At 35.4% G+C, this 22,155-nt stretch overlaps 1 protein-coding gene across 3 annotated transcripts in view; it reads left to right on the top strand.

Annotated features, from left to right (window-relative positions):
- Nucleotides 1–22,155, top strand: part of TECRL (trans-2,3-enoyl-CoA reductase like) — a 130,455-nt gene that overhangs the window by 84,109 nt on the left and 24,191 nt on the right. For all 3 annotated transcript variants that reach the window (XM_055434601.2, XM_055434602.2, XM_088836368.1), the window contains exons 5-7: nt 6,985–7,100; nt 12,570–12,675; nt 14,158–14,230. In XM_055434601.2, the coding sequence (XP_055290576.2) occupies nt 6,985–7,100; nt 12,570–12,675; nt 14,158–14,230 (295 nt within the window). The remainder of the gene's footprint in view (nt 1–6,984; nt 7,101–12,569; nt 12,676–14,157; nt 14,231–22,155) is intronic.

Below are 22,155 nucleotides of genomic sequence, written 5' to 3'. Positions count from 1 at the left end.
TTGTTCCATGTCCATTTCTAACTGTTGCTTCCTGACCTGCATACAGGTTTCTCAAGAGGCAGGTCAGGTGGTCTGGTATTCCCATCTCTTTAAGAATTTTCCACACAGTCAAAATCTTTAGCATAGTCAATAAAGCTGAAATAGATGTTTTTCTGGAACTCTCTTGATTTTTCCATGATCCAGTGGATGTTGGCAATTTGATCTCTGGTGCCTCTGCCTTTTCTAAAACCAGCTTGAACATCTGGAATTTCACAGTTCATGTATTGTTGAAGCCTGGCTTGGAGAATTTTGAGCATGACTTTACTAGTGTGTGAGATGAGTGCAATTGTGCAGTAGTTTGAGCATTCTTTGGCATTGCCTTTCTTTGGGATTGGGATGAAGACTGACCTTTTCCAGTCCTGTGGCCACTGCTGAGTTTTCCAAATTTGCTGGCATATGGTGTGCAGCACTTTTATAACATCATCTTTCAGTATTTGAAGTAGCTCAACTGGAATTCCATCACCTCCACTAGCTTTGTTCATAGTGATGCTTTCTAAGGCCCACTTGACTTCACATTCCAAGATGTCTGGCTCTAGGTCAGTGATCACACCATCATTATTATCTTGGTCGAGAAGATCTTTGCTGTACAGTTCTTCTGTGTATTCTTGCCACCTCTTCTTAATATCTTCTGCTTCTGTTAGGTCCATACCATTTCTGTCCTTTATTGAGCCCATCTTTGCATGAAATGTTCCCTTGGTATCTCTAATTTTCTTCAAGAGATCTCTTGTCTTTCCTATTCTGTTGTTTTCCTCTATTTCTTTGCATTGAACGCTGAGGAAGGCTTTCTTATCTCTCCTTTCTATTCTTTGGAACTCTGCATTCAGATGCTTATATCTTTCCTTTTTCCTTTGCTTTTCACTTCTCTTCTTTTCACAGCTATTTGTAAGGCCTCCTCAGACAGCCATTTTGCTTTTTGCATTTCTTTTCCATGGGGATGGTTTTGGTCCTGGTCTCCTGTACAATGTCACGAATCTCCGTCCATAATTCATCAGGCACTCTATCAGATCTAGTCCCTTAAATATATTTCTCACTTCCACTGTATAATCATAAGGGATTTGATTTATGTCATACCTGAATGACCTAGTGGTTTTCCCTACTTTCTTCAAGTAGGGAAATTTGGCAAAGGAGTTGATTATATGAGCCACAGTCAGCTCCTGATCTCGTTTTTGCTGACTGTATAGCACTTCTCCATCTTTGGCTGCAAAGAATATAATCAATCTGATTCCGATGTTGACCATCTGGTGATGTCCAGAATGGTCCACTGGAGAAGGGAATGGCAAACCACTTCAGTATAATTGCCTTGAGAACCCCATTAACAGTATGAAAAGGCAAAATGATAGGATACTGAATAAGGAATTTCCCAGATCAGTTCAGTTCAGTTCAGTCTCTCAGTAGTGTATGACTCTTTGCGACCCCATGAAGTAGGTGCCCAGTATGCTACTGGAGATCAGTGGAGAAATAACTCCAGAAAGAATGAAGGGATGGAGCCAAAGCAAAAACAATACCCATTTATGGATGTGACTGGTGATAGAAGCAAGTTCCAATGCTGTAAAGAGCAATATTGAATAGGAACCTGGATCAAGGCATGTATAAAGGCAAATTAGAAGTAGTCAAACAGGAGATGGCAAGAGTGAATGTAGACAAGCTAAAACTGAAAGAAAATATTTGCAAACCACACATTAGACTAAAGACTTGTATGTAGATATGTAGAACATTAAATACAAGTCTTTTGTCTAATGTGTGATTTGCAAATATTTTCTCTCAGTTTTAGCTTGTCTTTTCATCATTTTAACAGGATTTTTGTTGCTGTACAAAAAGTTTTCAATTTTAATGCAGCATAATTTATTAATATTTTCTTTAAAGGATCTTGTCTTCACTATCATGTGTAAGAAATATTAGCATAGACCTTACTCCTTGGAAGGAAAGTTATGACCAACCTAGATTGAATATTAAAAAGCAGAGACATTACTTTGCCAACAAAGGTCCGTCTAGTCAAGGCTATGGTTTTTCCAGTGGTCATTTATGGATGTGAAAGTTGGACTGTGAAGTTAGCTGAGTGCTGAGGAATTGATGCTTTTGAACTGTGGTGTTGGAGAAGACTCTTGAGAGTCCCTTGGACTGCAAGGAGATCCAACCAGTCCATCCTAATGGAAATCAGTCCTGGGTGTTCATTGGAAGGACTGATGCTAAAGCTGAAACTCCAATACTTTGGCCACCTCATGAGAAGAGTGGGCTCATTGGAAAAGACCCTGATGCTGGGAGGGTTTGGGGGAAAGAGGAGAAGGGGACAAAAGAGGATGAGATTGCTGGATGGCATCACCGACTCAATGGACATGAGTTTTGGTAAACTCCAAGAGTTGGTGATGGACAGAAAGGCCTGGCATGCTGTGATTTATGGGATCACAAAGAGTCGGACACAACTGAGTGACTGAAATGAATTGAACTGAACTGAACTGCGGCCTATGAGTTCTTCTTCTGAGTTTTTCTAATCATTTAACATTTTTATATTTTGCATTTTAATTACAGATTTTTATTGTAAATAATTATCTATTTTTAATCACCAGGCCTAATGTTTTCTTTTAATTTGTCTCACATATCCTATAATCCATTTCTGGTTTCTTTTTTCTTGTCCCATTTGGATTAATTGCCATACTTTCTTTTCTATTATTTTCTCTGGTATTTTGGTTGTTGTTTTTCAGTTGCTAAGTCATGTCTGACTCTTTGCAACCCTATGAACTGTAGCACAACAGGCTTCCCTGTCCTTCACTATCTCCCTGAGTAGGCTCAAATTTACGTCCATTGAGTTGGTAATGCCATCCAACCATCTGTTCCCATTCTGCCCACTTATCCTCTTGTCCTCAATCTTTCCCAGCATCAAGGACTTTTCCAATGAGTTGGCTCTTTGCATCAAGTGGCCAAAGTGTTGGAGCTTCAGCTTCAACTTCAGTCCTTTCAGTGACTATTCAGGACTGATTTCCTTTAGGACTGACTGGTTTGATATCCTTGATGTCCAAGGGACTCCTGAGAGGCTTCTTCCAGTTTGAAAGCATCAATTCTTTGGTGCTCACCCTTCTTTATGGTCCATCTCTCACACCCGTACATGACTACTGGAAAAACCATTGCTTTGACTATATGGACGTTTGTCAGTAAAGTGATGTCTCTGCTTTCTAATACACTGTCTAGGTTGGGCATAAATTTTCTTCCAAGGAGAAAGTGTCTATTAATTTTGTGGCTGCAGTCACTGTCCACAGTGATTTTGGAGCCCAAGAAAATGAAATCTGACACTGTTTCCACTTTTCCCCCATCTATTTGCCATGAAGTTATGGGACCAGATGGCATGATTCTTGTTTTTTGAATTCTGAGTTTTAAGCCTTTCCATACTGTTCATGTTGTTCTCAAGGCAAAAATACTGAAGTGGTTTGCCATTCCTTTCTCCAGTGGACCACCTTTTGTCAGAACTCTCCACCATGACCTCTCCATCTTGGATGGCTCTACATGGCATGACTCATAGTTTCATTGAGTTAGACAAGGCTGTGGTCCATATGATCAGTGTGATTGGTTTCCTTGATTGTGGTTTTCATTCTGTCTGCCCTCTGATGGATAAGAGGCTTATGGAAACTTCTTAATGGGAGAGACTAACTGTGGGCGAAACTGGGTCTTGTTCTTTATTGATGCTTTTGAACTGTGGTGTTGGAGAAGACTCTTGAGATTCCCTTGGACTGTAAGGAGATCCAACCAGTCAATCCTAAACGAAATTAGTCGTGAATATTCATTGGAAGGATTGATGCTGAAGCTGAAACTCCAATACTTTGGCCACCTGATGAGAAGAACTGACTCATTAGAAAAGACCCTGATGCTGGGAAAGATTGAAGGTAGGAGGAGAAGGGGATGACAGAGGATGAGATGGTTGGATGGCATCACTGACTCGATAGACAAGAGTTTGAGCAAGCTCCAGGTGTTGGTGATGGACAGGGAAGCCTGGCGTGCTACAGTCCATGGAGTCACAAAGAATCAGACATGACTGAGCAACTGAACTGACTGACTAAGTTTTAAGCCAACTTTTTTTTCACTTTCAGCTTCAAGAGGCTTATTTTGAAAATAAAATCTCTAATAAATTTTGGATTAAAGTGGAGTTTCTAATCATTGTAAATTCATCTGCATAGGCTGTATACCTGTAAATATATATTTTGTTTGTATATTTATTTCATCTTTAGTTTTGTTTTTGTTTTTTTTTTTAGTCAAAGAAGAGCAATTTTATTTCAGAAATCTGTTTTATTAACATTTATATACCTGGCTTTTTTTTTTATTATAAATCTATTTTCTGATTACTTTCTAAGTTTAATCAAACATTCTTTCTATCTGCACCCAAATATACATTTTTCTTGAAAGATGCATTGTCCAAAGTTTTTTTTATTACCCTCCAGGGCTTTTATATCAGAATATATCCTTTATACTTTGGCATTCTTTTAATCCCCATGTTTCAGAATGAACAATATTTGTGATAAAATATATAAAATATTGGGTCTCCTAGAACATATTGGAGAAGGCAATGGCACCCCACTCCAGTACTCTTGCCTGGATAATCCCATGGATGGAGGAGCCTGATAGGCTGCAGTCCATGTGGTTGCGAAGAGTCGGCCACAACTGAGCGACTTCACTTTCACTTTGATGCATTGGAGAAGGAAATATTAACCCACTCCAGTGTTCTTTCCTGGAGAATCCCAGGGACGGGGGAGCCTGGTGGGCTGCCATCTATGAGGTCACACAGAGTCGGACACGACTGAAGCAACTTACCAGTAGCAGTAGAACATATTACTGTAAGATAGCGGGATCTCCAATTTTTCTAGGAGATAATGGAGATAAGATTGTAGTTTAATTTGCTCTTATCCAAAAAAAACTTTCTATTTGTGACAGTATGTTTATCAACTTAATAAATAGTGATATTTGGTCATGTTAACTATTGTTTACCATGTCTTTCATTTCTGACATCTTACTGTAGAATTTGTTCAAAATTGACTTGACTAGGTCAGAGACATTGAAATGAATATTTTAGAATAATCATTATCTTAATTATTCTAGAGTATTAACTAGATTTTATTATCAGACATTCAGAAGATATTTTTATTTATATCTGAATAATCAGGAATGTTTTATACCGTAAATTAATACATTAAAAGTTTGCCTTAGTACTGAATTTATTGGATTTATAAACATAAACTTACTGCATTATTCTTATCCTCATATAAAAATATTTCTTACCTTGTGAGATAATAAATATTGTTTAAAAAGGTATAACAAGACAGTTACATATATAAATATTTATTTATACATGTGTATGTATATACATGTAATTATATGTATGTGCCTATATATCATATACTTTAATCATGTAGCTCCACAAAATTCTCAACAGAGATAAAAGCATAATTAATAATCAATGTGCACACTTGCATATTTGAGCAAAATATGTACAGCTTCAAGTTTCCTTTTTAGAAATGATGAAAATTGGCAAAGACAAAGCAAAATAGAAGTGGCAGTTCAATTTCTCATTGTCATGTTTGTATTCTTTCTCTTCTCTACTTTTCTCTTTGAAAACTCATAGGGAAATTATTTTCCCTTTTCTGACTGAAAATTTCAGAATGTGACTTTAACCTGGTTTTATCATCAAGACAAAATCAAATGATGGACACTCACCAGATTCAGAAAGGTATCAGAAAATCAGCCAATTAATCTTTTTGAAATCATGTGGTCTTGTTTCCTATTATCTTTCCAAATCTTATGATTGTCCGTTTATAGATTGGATATCTCTCTCCACATACATGGATGCCATACTTGTGGCAAGTTCGAAAAGAAGCTCCAAAATTCAGAAAAAATTCCTCTAAAACTACTCACTCAGACTCACTAAAATTAATCTAAAATTTCCAGGAGAAAGAAGTAAATTATTTCAGTTTGAACAAGGGTCAAATTGATCTTTCTTGGTGGTTCAAATGGCAAAGAATCTGCCTGCTATGTGGGAGACCTGGGTTCGATCCGTGGGTCAGGAAGATCTCCTGGACAAGAGAATGGCAACCCACTCCAATATTCTAGCCTAGAGAATTCCATGGAAAGAGAAGCCTGGCAGGCTACAGTCCATGGAGTCTCAAACAGTCAGATAGGACTGAGCGACTAACACTCTCACTTTCAAATTGATTGAATTCTAGATGACATGGCAGCAAAAAGCTATTTCGCATTCCATTTAGTGACATGGATGGTTAACATAGAAGATTCATATAATATGGGGCTGAAAAGACATGAGAAATGCATTTATGCATTTGATTAAATGAAATTATTTAATGATTAAATAAAAATCATATGATTAAATAAAAATCCCTGTGTACTATTTATGAAAACATCATTATATTTATGTCTAATATTTTTAGTTTACTATTTATAGTTGTCCTTTACCTTAACTCTTGGCTAATTTTTGTAAGGAAGATTTCCTGTTATTTGTGACAGCACTTCAGTTCAATTCAGTTCAGTCGCTCAGACGTGACCGACTCTTTGCGACCCCATGAATCACAGTACGCCAGGCCTCCCTGTCCATCACCAACTCCCAGAGCACTTAGTCTATTTCTTTTTAAAGAACAGATGCTCACCTATCCATTTCACCAGTTCATATAGCAAGGTAAGTCTGGGGACATGTTTATCATAGTTCTGTGTTAATCGCTCAGCTCAGTCATGTCCGATGCTTTGAGACCTCAGATGTTCTGTCATCCACCAGGCTCCTCTGTCCATGGGATTTTCCAGACAATAATACTAGAGTGGATTGCCATTCCCCTCTCCCGGGGATCTTCCAGACTGAGATTGAACCCAGGTCTCCTGCATTGCAGGCAGATTCTTTACTATCTGAGCCACCAGGGAAGCTATCACATGTACTGCTTAAACTAAATCACTTTCTTTTTTCAGGTATTTTTGGCTGAATACACAGGACCTCTGCTAATATATCTCCTCTTTTATTTGAGGATCCCGTATATATATGACATGAAAGAGAGCTCTAGAAGATTATGTCATCCAGTGGTACAGTAAGTAATACATACACATTGTGCATATAGATTAAGAAGGAGACAAGCTAATACACAGATATTATGTTAACAAATATTGTAAACTCAATTAACATGGATTTACTTTTAGGGGAATATATTTTTGTAAGTTTATAAACAAGTACCTATTACTTAATATACTTAATATATTAAGTATACTTTAGAGTGGAGGTAAGTTCTGTTATGATCACAATCAACAAGCGAATGAAATGCTTAATGTTACAAAGTCAAGAGGTCATATATATGGCTCAGACTATAAATACTTCTCTAAAATTTCATAGAAAATCAATAATAACTGAACTAATAACTGGAAGAAAAAAAGGTTTTAAAATTTACTGTTAGTAAATCAAAGTCCAAAATCAAATTTAACTTTGATATAAAACACAAACCTTATCAAAGATGAATGAATATATTATTCTTGACATACTGAGGAGATAACCTCTTTCTCTGTGAAAGTGAAAGTTGCTCAGTCATGTCCAACTCTTTGTGATTCCATGGACTATATTCTCTAGGCCAGAGTAGTAGAGTGGGTAGCCTTTTCCTTCTCCAGGGGATCTTCCCAACCCAGGGATCAAACCCAGGTCTCTCATTGCAGGTGGATTCTTTACCTCTGTCCCCTATATCAAATATCATATTAAAAAGAAAGAGAATATCATTCAAGATGCTACTTTGATATGTAGAGTTATCAATTTTTTTAAATTTTTATTTGTTTTTGTTTAAATTGTTTTCTTTTTTTTGTTACCAATTTATTTTTTTGGAAAAGGAATCTGAGCAAATGCCTAAACTCTAAGTGAATTAAGAAGCAAAATTCAGATCATAGGGATGCTATATGATAGAGAATAACTTGACTCCTGGATGTCCCATCTCAAATTAATCTTTCATTTACTCTTACTTCTGTACTACAGCCACAATGCCCACCCTTCTTTTTCTGATATCTGCCATGCCCTTTCACACAAGGGCATCTACACACATCATCTCTCTTCCTCCAACCTTTCTTCATGGCCTCCCACTTTCTTATCTCTTATCCAAACTTCACATAAAGCTCAATATTTCTTATCAGTATTAGCATTTCTATTCCTTCCATGAGAAATATACTACTAAAATATTTCCCTTTATACAATTTATTACTTTAAAATTATATATTTATATAGTCATTTGTGTTTTTCACTCTATGAATTTAAGTTATATAATGAGTGTCTTTTGATGTTCAATCTTTTCTGTTAATACATTACATGATTTAAAAAAAAAAAACACAATAGTAATGTTTTGAATGAACAGAGGCACGAAAAAATTACATACAGATTTATTTTACATTGGCCTTTTTAGCGTATGCAAAGAAAGGAACCTGAACTGGATGTGTGTTCTGAGATGGACTTTATAAAAAAAAGTTATGTTTAAATATTTTCTATGTTTTCTGAAGGTACGTGAGATTGCCAAACTAGTAAATCTGAGAAATATTCATATGGAAATTATCTGTGGTGCATAGAAGTTTGATGCTTTGTAGGAGCAGAGAGAAAGCGTGTGGCGCATGTGCACTGGAGGCAAGGAAAGGTTGGACCTCAGGGATCACGGTCAGGTTAGTATAGGACAAGTTGTTCAGGTCCTTTGGTAACATGAAAGTCAGTCTTTCTTTTTCTTAAGTGAAGAGAATGTCCAATTCATTTAGAAAGAGTCTGGGGTGGAGAGTTTATTGGAAAATGTAATTGCCCTCATTTATTAGATCAGACATATAATAATAATGTGCACCAGATATATATCACAGCATGGAGAAAGGACCTTTTTCTTTTTTTACCCAGCAACATTCTCAAAGGAATTGACTGATAGTTGGTTGCTATTCTTAAACACAAGCATGGCATGTTTTGTAACATCTCAGTGATAAATGCATCAGTGCCACATTCTTCCTAAAGCACAAATATATTGTTTATATGAAATCATTCAGAGTATATACACACAAGCTACTTTCGTAGAAACTACTTTTGAAATTGAAAGTCTAGTTCAGTTCAGTCACTAAGTCGTGTCCGACTCTCCGCGACCCCATGACTCTCCGCATGCCAGGCTCCCTGTCCATCACCAACTCCCGGAGTTCACTCAAACTCATGTCCACAGAGTCGGTGATGCCATCCAGCTATCTCATTCTCTGTCGTCCCCTTCTCCTCCCGCCCCTCAACCTTTCCTAGCATCAGAGTCTTTTCCAGTGAGTCAACCCATCGCATGAGGTGGCCAAAGTATTGCAGTTTCAGCTTTAGCATCAGTCCTTCCAATGAACACCCAGGATTGATCTCCTATAGAATGGACTGGTTGGATCTCCTTGCAGTACAAGGGACTCTCAAGAGTCTTCTCCAACACCACAGTTCAAAAGCATCAATTCTTCGGCGATCAGCTTTCTTCACAGTCTAGTAGAGGTCTATAAAAAAAGACCCAAGATCTCTAAGGCAATTCAGTTTCAGGATGGATGATGTTATTTCTCCAAATTAAAAAGATAAAATTTCAAACTACATAACCACCTGACATATAATCCAATGTTACTTCTTATAAGTCACTTTGAATCATATTCCAGAACATTTTTCTACTAGGTTCCACTCCTTTTTGTGACTCAACTGCCCCCAAATTCTTTGGATCTCTTACAAAGCTCTGCACACTAGGACTAAGGACACATCTCCAGCATGATCTCTATGTTCCTCAAGTAGTGAAATGGTGGCCCATGGCTTGATGTAATGCAGATGTTCTTTATTCAGTCAATAGTATTTTAGAGAGCAGAAACATACTCAAAACTTCCATGGTCCCTCCCAGCAGAGGGATCTAGTGAACTAGATTCATGTATGCCTTATAGCTTTAACTGAAACATCAGGGATGAAAAAATAGCCAGAGTAAACTTTCCTGTGCTCAGTATCCACAGTTTGAATATCTGCCTTAAATGCAAACACAAAACAAACAAACAAAAACAAAGAACAAAACAGCTTTTGATATTTGAAAACTTTGTCCTTATTTAGGTCACTGACCTTATGAACTCCCCACATTCAGATCATCCTTCATATCTCATACTCCATTTAAATATGCTCTAAAATCTTCTATTTGTTGCTTTTACTGAACTTCCCTCAATTCCTGGAATTCTTACACTGTGCCTTCTCCAATTCAGTATCCACTGGGGAAAATCTCTTACACTGACAACCTTTTATGAGACATTGCCTTCGTATTCTTCCTCAAAAGAAACCTGATACAATGACTGCCTTGCAACTGTATAAAGTTTCTTTTAAACAATCCTCATATCTTGAAACTTAGCTGATAAAACATAAGAAATCTTCAAATATTACAACTGGAAAAAAGAAATGGATCCAAACCTACTTAGGGATGTTCTATTAGTTTAGCACTGGGGAGAGAAAGATTTTATGTTTGAATGAAAGTCAACTATAATTAGGGCTTCACTGGTGGTTCAACTGGTAAAGAATCCACCTGCAATGCAGGAGACCTGGGTTCAATCCCTGGGTTGTGAAGATCCCCTGGAGAAGAGAATGGCTACCCACTCCAGTATTCTGGCCTAGAGAATTCCATGAACTGTATAGTCCATGGGGTCTCAAATGAGTTGGACAGGGCTGAGCAACTTTCACCTTCACTTTTTCAACCATAGTTAAATATTTTGAAATGAAATCAAACTTGGTGAGTTATCAATAATGTACAAAGTGGTGTATATCCAACTATTAAGGCATTGCTATCTGCTATGCAAATCTCTATGCACTAATGGTATAATAAAAGTTAAATAAGTGAACTAACTTAATCATAGCTTAAACTAAAATTTATCATTCAGTGCTCTGCTTCATTGTTGGGCAAAAGATAATTTTTCTGCTTTCTTACAAAATGTAAAATTCTATTATCAGGTATTTATACAAATACTTCTACAAATTAACCAACAAGTTACGAGAGACTGATTTTGTCAGTCCCTTGAACCCATATGCAACTTCCTATATCAGAACCTTTGCTTTTGTTTCTATTACTCTCTAGAAAGCTTTGCCCCCAAATATATACACTCTACTCCCTCACTTCTTTCAGAATTTGCCTATTGTTCATAGATCTATACACCACATAGAACATCTCTCCCATAACAGGTGCAGTTTTATTTTTATGAATTAATGAACAGTGATATATTAACTAATGATTTAGGTATGTTGCTTTGTTTTTGTATATCTGTTTTTCCCAAAGTCACTCATTAGTACCAGAAATCATCAATTCTTGTGGTTTTAGAAATGTACAGTGTAGATTCAATGTTTGATTTTACATGTTGGAGATGAAATGCTGATTTTTATGCTTAACCTTTATTGGTTAAAGTACATAATCTTTGATAAATATTGATTTTCTTGAATAGCAATGATAGTTGTTGAAATTTTACATGTTTATTTATAATAAAATTGATATGTATTTTAATGGAAATATATTTTAAGTATAAACAGGAAACATACATCTGTAAACTCTATTTGACATTCACTTTTTAAATATTAATTATACAAATGACAAGAGGAGGCTATGGGTTAGAAAAGCAACAAAAACAAATGACATAAAGAGAAACAAAATATTGCAATATCTTAGGCAAGAAAACAAACTAAAAAAAAGCTGCACTGAATCCATAGGAAGTGAAATTCAAACTTTTTCAATCTTCAGTACTTGTTAAAGGACAACCAGGCAATGAAAAAGCTATTTTTGAATATTATAATAGGTCAAATGCATTCTAAGTAGGTTGTAAATTTCTGCTTCAAATTTAAGCCATTTTCATATGATCACATTTATAAGTTCTTTACATATATATATATATATTCCTTGGAATGATGTGAACATACTGTTTATGACTGGTATTATAAAATATCTTGAGTGTCATCAGAAGGAAATTTAAAGAAACTGTTGTGACAGTACTTTTATTATTAAATTTAGAAATTTTCTAGAATGAATAAAATAAAAATATGAAAAGTAACATTTGTGTTTTAGTTATCAAAACCAGTATTTTCCTGATAAAGAGAAAGTTGCAATATATTAATATAGATGAACCTATTTACTAAACAGAAATAGATTAGATGTAGAAGACAAGCTTATTAAGGGAAAGGTGGGGAAAAGATGAATTGGGACACTGGGATTGATGTACACTACTAATATAGCACAGCTAATTAATAAGAACCTACAATATAGCACAGGGAACTCAATACTCTGTAATAATCTATATGGGAATATAATTTAAAAAATAGTGTATATGTAAACTGATTCACTTTGTTGAAAGGCAGAAACTAACAACGTTGTAAATTAACTGTACTCCAATAAAATTAATTTTAAAAGATTTATCTTCAAAAAAGAAAGGAAAGTAATCGCAAACTAAAAAAAAAAAAGAAAAAGAAAAAGAAAACATCTTATGCATAAGGTGATCCAGATTTTTGGAAGGGAATTTAATGGGTTTGTGTTTTATTTTCTTTCTAGCTTGGCCTGCTTCTGTCATTGTATACACTATATCCGATACCTTTTGGAAACCTTATTTGTTCACAAGGTTTCTGCAGGACATACATCTTTGAAAAATTTGATAAAGGTGGGCACAGATATTTTTTGTAATTTTAATTATTTTTGATAAATTTTATGTATAGGAACATCTGCATCATCATTTAGTCATGCTTATTTCTCTCAAGCTTAGATTTTTCTGTTCAGGTGTATCAGCATATCTTAAACTGCTGAAATGCCATTTTCTGAGTGATCTGGTTCATCAGAGCTGCCACCAACAAATAAGGTTACATAAAATATTTGCCATGAGCTTATGTTACAAAGGTTTTAGGCATCTTTAACTTTGAAAATACTTAGCACTGAATTCAGACTAAGTACCACTTGAAGAGGAAGAATCTGAAACATAAACCTTCTAACAAATATCAATTTGTATGACTAAAATGATGATGCTATATCCTCTATTTGTGGTTGTTGTCAGTGTAATGACAGAATCTTTGCTCTCCCCAAAAATGATGAATATAAATGCTATTAACCATCAAATGATTATCAAGAAAACAGGAAACACGGCAGAATATTGAGACGGAAATGTACATTACACAATATGGTATAACTCAATTTTACAATTTAAATTGATTTTATTTTCCTATTTAAAATTTGGTTTCAAAATGAATTATATCTTTAAGACCTTCCTGAGTTTTAGCAAATATTTACTTTATAAAATTTTTGAAGAGGGAGCTATTCTATTTTTGTCATTAAAATGCAGCAGTAAACTCCTGACCTCTTAGAAACCTCAAAAAATCGTTTAGACTAGCTTCTCTTTTGAAAGAAGGTATTAACATTCATCACACTAGTATCAGATCAGCATCACAACCTAGTAAACCCAAACTAGTCCATTTCTTTTCATAATCAATCAAGAAGCATTAGGTAACTCATTCTTTTATTCATTTACTTTGGGGATATTACTATTGGTAAATCTTATCTAATAGATTAATTTATTATTTTATTACTTCCTTCTTATTTATTACCTGACAGACAAAAGCTGTTCTTGAAAAGTCTTCCTAAAATACATTGCTACATTTCTCTATATACTTTTTTAATCTTTTTTTTAATTAATATATTTATTTTAATTGGAGGCTAATTACTTTACATTATTGTATTAGTTTTGCCATACATTGACATGAATCTGCCCAGGGTGTACATGTGTTCCCCATCTTGAACCCCCCTCCCACCTCCCTCTCCATCCCTTCCCTATGGTTCATCCCAGTGCACCAGCCCCAAGCATCCTTTATTATGCATCGAACCTGGACTGGCGATTCGTTTCACATATGATAATATGCTCATTTATATTAACAAGGGTTGAGCAAAGAAATGCATTTTCTTAGTGATATCAGATAGGTGCTTTTAAGATGTTAGCTACTTGACTAGATGAAGAAGCATTCCATTTATCAGACTTAGAAAATTTATAACCTTTTTATACCAAAATATTGTGATGTGGAATATTAATGTAAGGGGTGGATTCAAATGATGTTATGTGTATATATATTCCTTAACTTTTATTTTGTTTTATTTGTAGAGTTGTGCCTTTTATTGGGGATTCACTTCTTGGATTGCCTACTACATTAATCATCCACGGTATACACCACCATGTATGTAGAATTTCTTCTTAACTATTCCCATACTAAATTGCCAACATCAAAACTGTTCTAAACTACATAGAAATGATGCATGACACAGCACACAAAAAGGAATAAGAAAATAATGAAAAAATATCAATTTTAAATTGCTTTCACGCATACCCCATTAAATTTTTATGTAGGATTAGAAGATTAAATTTGACTGACATATTTTGATTTATTTTCACTCCATAGAAACTAACAAAAAATATAAGTTGATTATAAATCTCAAAAATGACAGATAGTAAAATGAAAAGATAAAGATGAAAAAACAATTCCACATAATCACATGATCATGTACAATAAACTGTCAGGAATTTCTAAATGAATAATTGTTATTTTTAAAAATATAATTCAAAAAGAAAAATAAAGTTTTTTTTTTCCCCTGTGACATATTACTTCCTATAACATTATTAAATATTTTATCCCTTGATGCAGATGAACCAATTTAGTGCAATGCACACTGGAACAAAACCTAAACCTTTATTTCCTATTCTTGGGGGAGACATACATGTCCTGATCAAAGAATTCCATTTTTTAAATCTGCAGTGGACCTTTCCTCATCTTTTCCTGCAGTCCAAAAGGCACTCGTAGCAGAGCCTTTGTATTATATATTATGCATGTGCTATAATACACATAGTATTATATATAATGTGTTATAATACACATAGTATTATATGTGATGTTTCACACTTAATTGAGAGTTGTTTTTTGTGGTCAATTACTACCTTTTAAGTTTGAAAATAAATGAACATAAATGATGTACTCAAGCTTTATTTTAGATTTTATAAAACAACATAAAATACAAATAGCTGTGAAAGGAAGAGAAGCAAAAAGCTAAAGAGAAAAGGAAAGATATAAGCATCTGAATGCAGAGTTCCAAAGAATAACAAGGAGAGAGAAGAAAGCCTTCCTCAGTGATCAATGCAAAGAAATGGAGGAAAACAACAGAATAGGAAAGACTAGAGATCTCTTCAAGAAAATTAGAGGTACCAAGGGAATACTTCATGCAGAGATGAGCTCGATAAAGGACAGAAATGGTATGGACCTAACAGAAGCAGAAGATATTAGGAAGAGGTGGCAAGAATACACAGAAGAACTGTACAGAAAAGATCTTCATGACCAAGATAATCATAATGGTGTGATCACTCACCTAGAGTCAGACCTCCTGGAATGGGAAGTCAAGTGGGCCTTAAAAAGCATCACTATGAACAAAGCTAGTGGAGGTGATGGAATTCCTGTGGAGCAATTTCAAATCCTGAAGGATGATGTTGTGAAAGTGCTACACTCAATATGCCAGCAAATTTGGAAAACTCAGCAGTGGCCACAGGACTGGAAAAGGTCAGTTTTCGTTCCAATCCCAAAGAAAGGCAATGCCAAAGAATGCTCAAACTACCACACAATTGCACTCATCTCACACGCTAGTAAAGTCATGCTCAAAATTCTCCAAGCCAGGCTTCAGCAATACATGAAGCGTGAACTTCCAGATGTTCAAGCTGGTTTTAGAAAAGGCAGAGGAACCAAAGATCAAATTGCCAACATCTGCTGGATCATGGAGAAAGCAAGAGAGTTCCAGAAAAACATCTTTTTCTGCCTTATTGACTATGCCAAAGCCTTTGACTCTGTGGATCACAACAAACTGTGGAAAATTCTGAAAGAGATGGGAGTACCAGACCACCTGGCCTGCCTCTTGAGAAATGTGTATGCAGGTCAAGAAGCAACACTTAGAACTGGACAGGAAACAGTGGAGTGGTTCCAATTTCTGAAAAGAATATGTCAAGGCTGTATATTGTCACCTTGCTTATTTAACTTATAGAGTACAACCTGAGAAATGCCAGGGTGGCTGAAGCATAAGCTCGAATCAAGATTGTCCAGATTTGAAATATCAATAACCTCAGATATGCAGATGACACCACCCTTATGGCAGAGAGTGAAGAAGAACTAAAGAGCTCTTGACAAAAGTGAAAGAGGAGAGTGAAAAAGCTGGTTTAAAACTCAACATTCAAAAAACTAAGATCATCGCATCTGGTCACATCATTCACGGCAAACATATAGGGAAAGAATGGAAACAGTGACAGATTTTTTTTTTTCTTGGGCTCCAAAATCACTGCAGAATGTGGACAGCCATGATATTAAAGAATGCTTGCACCTTGTAAGAAAAGCTATGAGCAACTTAAACAATATATTAAAAAGCAGAGACATTACTTTGCCAACAAAGATCTGTCTAGTCAAAGCTATGTTTTTTCCAGTAGTCATATATGGATGTGAGGGTTGGACTGTAAAGAAAGCCAAAGAATTGATGCTTTTGAACTGGTGTTGGAGAAGACTCTTGAGAGGTCCTTGGACTGCAGTGAGATCCAACCAGTCCATCCTAAAGGAAATCAGTCCTGAATATTCATTGAAAGGACTGATGCTGAAGCTGAAACTCCAATCCTTTGGCCACCTGATGCGAAGAGCTGACTCATTGGAAAAGACCCTGATGCTGGGAAAGATTGATAGCAGGAGAAGGGGATGACAGAGAATGAGATGGTAGGATGGCATCACTAACTCGATGGCCATGAGTTTGAGCAAGCACCGGGAGTTGGTGATAGACTGGGAAGCCTGGGGTGTTACATTCCATGAAGTCACATAGTGTCGGACATGACTGAGGGTCTGAACTGAACTGAGAAGTTTCAATTTCTTAAATTGATAGCTTCTTCGAGTGCACTGACTGTTCTAACAGAATACCACAGACTGACTTAATCCAGAGGAAATATTTCTCACAAATATTTAGCCTGGAAAGTCCAAGATCAAGGTGCTGGCAGGTGGGGTTCTCTAGTGTGGACTCTCTTCCTGACTTATTGTGTGAAGTGGAGTGAAGTGAAAGTCACTCAGTGGTGTCCGACTCTTGCGACCCCATGGACTGTAGCCCACAAGGTTCCTCTGTCCATGGGATTCTCCAGGCAAGAATACTGGAGTGGGTTGCCATTTCCTTCTCCATCCTGACTTATTGATGCCTCCCTTATCTTTGACTGCTCACGTGCTGGAGAGCAAAAGCAAGCTCTCTGGCATCTCTCAAAGACACTAGTCCCATCACAAGGGCCCTATCCTCATGACCTCATCTAAACTTATTTCCCCAAAGTTCCATCTCTAAATACCATTTTATTAAAACTTATGGCTTCAACATCTAACTATTAGGGGGCACCATTAAGCCTAGAGAAATAGTGGGCTCCCTACAATAATTAGCTCATGCCCATGGAATTCTCCAGGCCAGAATACTGGAGAGGGTAGCTTTTCCCTTCTCCAGGGGATCTTCCCAACTCAGGGATCAAACCCAGGTCTCCCGCATTGCAGGCGGATTCTTTATCAGCTGAGCCACAACAGAAGCCCAAGAATCCTGGAGAGGGTAGCCTATTCCTTCTCCAGAGGATCTTCTCAACTCAGGAATTAAACTGGGGTCTCCTGCATTGCAGGAGGCTTCTTTACTAACTGAAGTATCAGGGGATCTCTAAATACCATTACATTGAAATGTATGGCTTCAACATTTAACTATTAGAGGGCACCATTAAGTCTGTAGCAATAGTGGTCTGGGCCTAGGATAATTAGCTCGCATTGCAGACTAATAATGGGATACAACAGATCTAACTTTGTCATATGATTATGACATTTGCTACATTTAATTTTTTTCCTCAGAATTTCACTTTTCTGCTTTAGTCTACAAAAAGATCTACCCTGCATTCATTATCTCTGCCAAAGATTTTTAAAGAGTGATTGTTTCCCTTTTATAATGTTTGCTTAGAATTTAAGGTTAAACTTTTTGGTTTCACATTGAAAATGAAATGAATGAAAAAGTTGCTCAATCCTGTCTGACTCTTTGCAATCCCATGGACAATACAGTTAATGGAATACTCCAGGCCAGAATACTGGAGTGGTTAGCCTTTCCCTTCTCCAGGAGATCTTCCCAACCCAGGGATTGAACCAAAGTCTCCCGCATTGCAAACAGATTCTGTACCAGCTGAGCCACAGGGAAAATCCAATGCTGTTTCTCCAAAGAAGGACTACTCTACACTTTTTTTTAAATTTTATTCTTTATTTGAGTATAGTGATTTGCAACATTGTGTTAGTTTCTGCTATAAGGCAAATCGAATCAGTTATACATATACATATATCCACTCCTTTTCAGATTCTAATCCTATAAATGTCATTACAGTATATTGAGTAGAATTTCCTGTGCTATACAGAAGGTTCTTATTATCTCTTTTATATTTACTGGTGTTGCTTAGTCTCTCCAGTTGTGTTAGACTCTTTGCAACCCTATGGATTGTAGTGCTCCAGGATCCTCTGTCCATGGAACTCTCCAGGCAAGAATACTGGAGTGGGCTGCCATGCCCTCTTCTGGGGTATCTTCCCAAACCAGGGATCAAACCTGGGTTTCCTTCACTGCAGGCAGATTCTTTACCTTTGAGCCACTAGGGAAGCCCCTATTTTATACATGAAGTGAAGTGAAAGTCGCTCCTTGGGACCCCATGGACTGTAGCCTGCCAGGTTCCTCTCCATGGAATTCTCCAGGCAAGATTCTAGAGTCAGTAACTGTTCCCTTCTCCAGATCTTCCGGACCTATGGGTCAAATCCAGTTCTCCCGCATTGCAGGTGGATTCTTTACCATCTAAACCACCAGGGAAGCCCAAGAATATTGGAGTGGGTAGCCTATCCTTTCTACAGCAGCTCTTCCTGACCCAGGAATCAAATCGGTGTCCCCTGTGCTGCAGGAAGATTCTTTACCAGCTGAGTTGTGTATATATTAATATCAGTCTCCCAATTTTTCCCTCTCCCACCTTGCCCTTTTGTAAACATAAGTATGTTTTTTACTCTGTGACCCTATTTCTGGTTTGTAAATAGGCCTATATGTGGAATCTGAAAAAAAAAATTAAAAAGGTGGTACAAACTACATTATCTTTGAATGAGATAAACTAAATCTGAAAACATAGACAAGCACAAAAACTTTTTAAACAAGAATTTTAAAATTAGATACTTAAAAATCCACTCCTAAATCAGAATTGAATCTGAAAGCAAAAATACTAACATTATAGAAAAGACTATGACAAAAAGAGTAAAAATACATATAAAAACTTTTTCAGCCAAGTATTTAGAATCCTATTAAATAATCATATTTAACGAAAATAAACATACTAATTAAACAAGTTAGAAGTTATTTTAGATTAAAACACTGTAATCAAACTATGTGCTGTAGTAAGTTCAGGTACTTAAGAGTTGCAGAAGTTTTGAGCCAATTTTTGAATTATTTCCGTTGAACAGTTTTAACACCTGAATGCTTACAATGTAATGTAATCTTTCATTTAACCCACACATTTAATCTTTTTTAACCCATAAAAAAGAAAGAAACAATGATTGTATTTTTATGTGTGTCTTTTTCATCATATTTTTCTGTGCTTTCACTTTATATATGTTCTTTTGATATTAGACTGGCCAAAAAGTTCATTTACTTTTTCCCATAAGATAGCTGTAGTCCACTTAATTGTCTTTAACTTCATTCAGAACAATTCTGTTAGATTTTATGACAGCTGTCACTACAGTGTGCAGTTTTTTTAAAAAAAATTACTTATAGAAATTGGTGAATTTTTATGCAGCCTTTTAATATTGAAGATGGAACACAAAAATGCAACCTATTTGGCACCTTTTGAGTTATTATTTCAAGAAAGGTAAAAACACAACTGAAACACAAAAATAGATTTACACCATGTATAGAGAAGGTACTGTGACTGATCAAATGTGTCAAAAGTGGTCTGCAAAGTTTTGTACTGGAGATTTCTTGCTGGACAATACTCCATGGTTGGGTAGACAAGTTGCAGTTGATAGTTATCAAATTGAGACACTAACTGGAAAAATCAATGGGAGATAGCTGATACATTCAATATATCCAAATAAAGCGCTGAAAATCATTTGCACCAACTTGGTTATGTTAATCGCTTTGGTGTTTGTATTCTACGTAAGTTAAGGGGAAAAAAAAATCTTCTTGACTACACTTCCACATGTGATTCTTTATTTAAACATATAGAGAAACATTCCATTTTTAAAACAAATTGTGACAGGCAATGAAATGTGGATACTGTGCAATCATGTGGTACAGAAGTGATTATGTGACAAGCGAAAGGAACCACCACCAACCACACCAAAACCAGTCTTCATCCAAAGGATGTGATGCCGTGTATATGATGGGATAGAAAGGTTCTATTATGAGCTCCTTCTGAAAAATCAAATGATTGATTCTAAAAACTATTCCTCCCAACTAGACCAACTGAAAGCAGCACTTGACAAAAAGTGTCCGGAATTAGTCAGTAGAAACTGTGTAATCTTCCATCAGGATACCATAAGACTGCATGTTTCTTTGATGACTAGGCGAAAACTGTTAAAGCTTTACATCTGCCGTATTCACCAGACGTTGCACCTCTGGGTGTCCATTTATTTCGATCTTTACAGAATTCTCTTAAGGGAAAAAAGTTCTATTCCCTGTAAGGCTGTAAAAGGCACCTGTAATAGTTCTTTGTTCAAAAAAACAAAAAGGTTTGGGAAGATGGGATTATGAAGTTTCTTGAAAAATAGCAGAAGGTAGTGGAACAAAATGGTGAGTACGATGTTCAATAAAGTTCTTGGTGAAAATGAAAAATGTGTCCTTTATTTTTAACTTAAAAATGTGAAGGAACTTTTTGACCAACCTAAATCATACTCAAGTGTTTCATTCAGGATATTTTTTATTTACTACATACATGATTATTAAAATTTTCTGTTTTTTTTATGTTGTTATAATTTAAATCATGTTCTTTGCCCACTTTATCAACTATTTTTTTTCACCTCTTTCTATATTCTCTGTACAAATAGTTCAACATTTTTATAGCCTTATTCTCAATAGATTTGACTGAATAAAATAAATAGCATCTGCACATTTACACACATTAACTTAAATGAAAAGAAATCTATTGGTATATATTTCTAATATGTATACCATTAGGAAGATCATTGTACATACTTGAACAATACTTGAAATAAATAAGAAAAATATATTATCATAATTGAACTGCCCAATGGCAAGAACATTCTATTAACTACAAACCAGAATGCACATGTACAGGAAGTTTAATATATAAAAATGTTTAGTCTCAAAAGAACTCAAGAAAAACTGACCTACGCTTTGCTGATCTAAATGTGAAATATTATACAAATTATAAAAACATTATAGACAGTTTTAATGGTATCTAATATTTTTTCTAGAAAGTTTGTTTCAAATTATATTATCTGAAACTTTAGGGAAATAAATATAAAAATAATTTAAAATTACACTCTTTGGTCCAATACATTTTTATCACATCATTATTTATTCTCTCTAGAATTGAAAATAAAAAACAGAAAAATGAAAACAAAGCATATCTTCACAGTCTTGATGCATGAATGGTTCTGAACCCCTCTCTTCTATGTGTTAACACCTATTCACTTTTTAGATAAAAGTTCAGTTATGTATTCAAAGTCCTCCTTGATCTCCCTGATTACAACAAATCCCTCCTTTTGGCTCTTAAATTAAATATTGCATAGATCCTCCTATGCAATATTTAGAATATATTTAATATAATTAATTTATATTAATAAATATATAATATTCATATTAAATTTTATGAACCACATTATACCATATGATGCAATTTCTATCATACCTTTGACAATGAATGTTTAGAATATCAGAAAAGTCTTTAAATATATTCTTATGTTAAAAAATCCAAGATTCAAAATGAATTATTACACTAATGTGTATTTGTAGATGTGTTTACAAAAATAAACACAATTTATTGTTTTGGCCAAAAAGTAGTTTCTAATTTTTCCATAAGATGTTACGGGAAAACATGAATGGA

This window comes from Moschus berezovskii, chromosome 5 (genome assembly GCF_049115385.1).
Source record: "Moschus berezovskii isolate FMDL1 chromosome 5, NW_MosBer_1.0, whole genome shotgun sequence".
In the NCBI taxonomy this organism is placed as follows: Eukaryota; Metazoa; Chordata; class Mammalia; order Artiodactyla; family Moschidae; genus Moschus; species Moschus berezovskii.
This window is presented reverse-complemented; position numbering and strand designations above follow the sequence as displayed.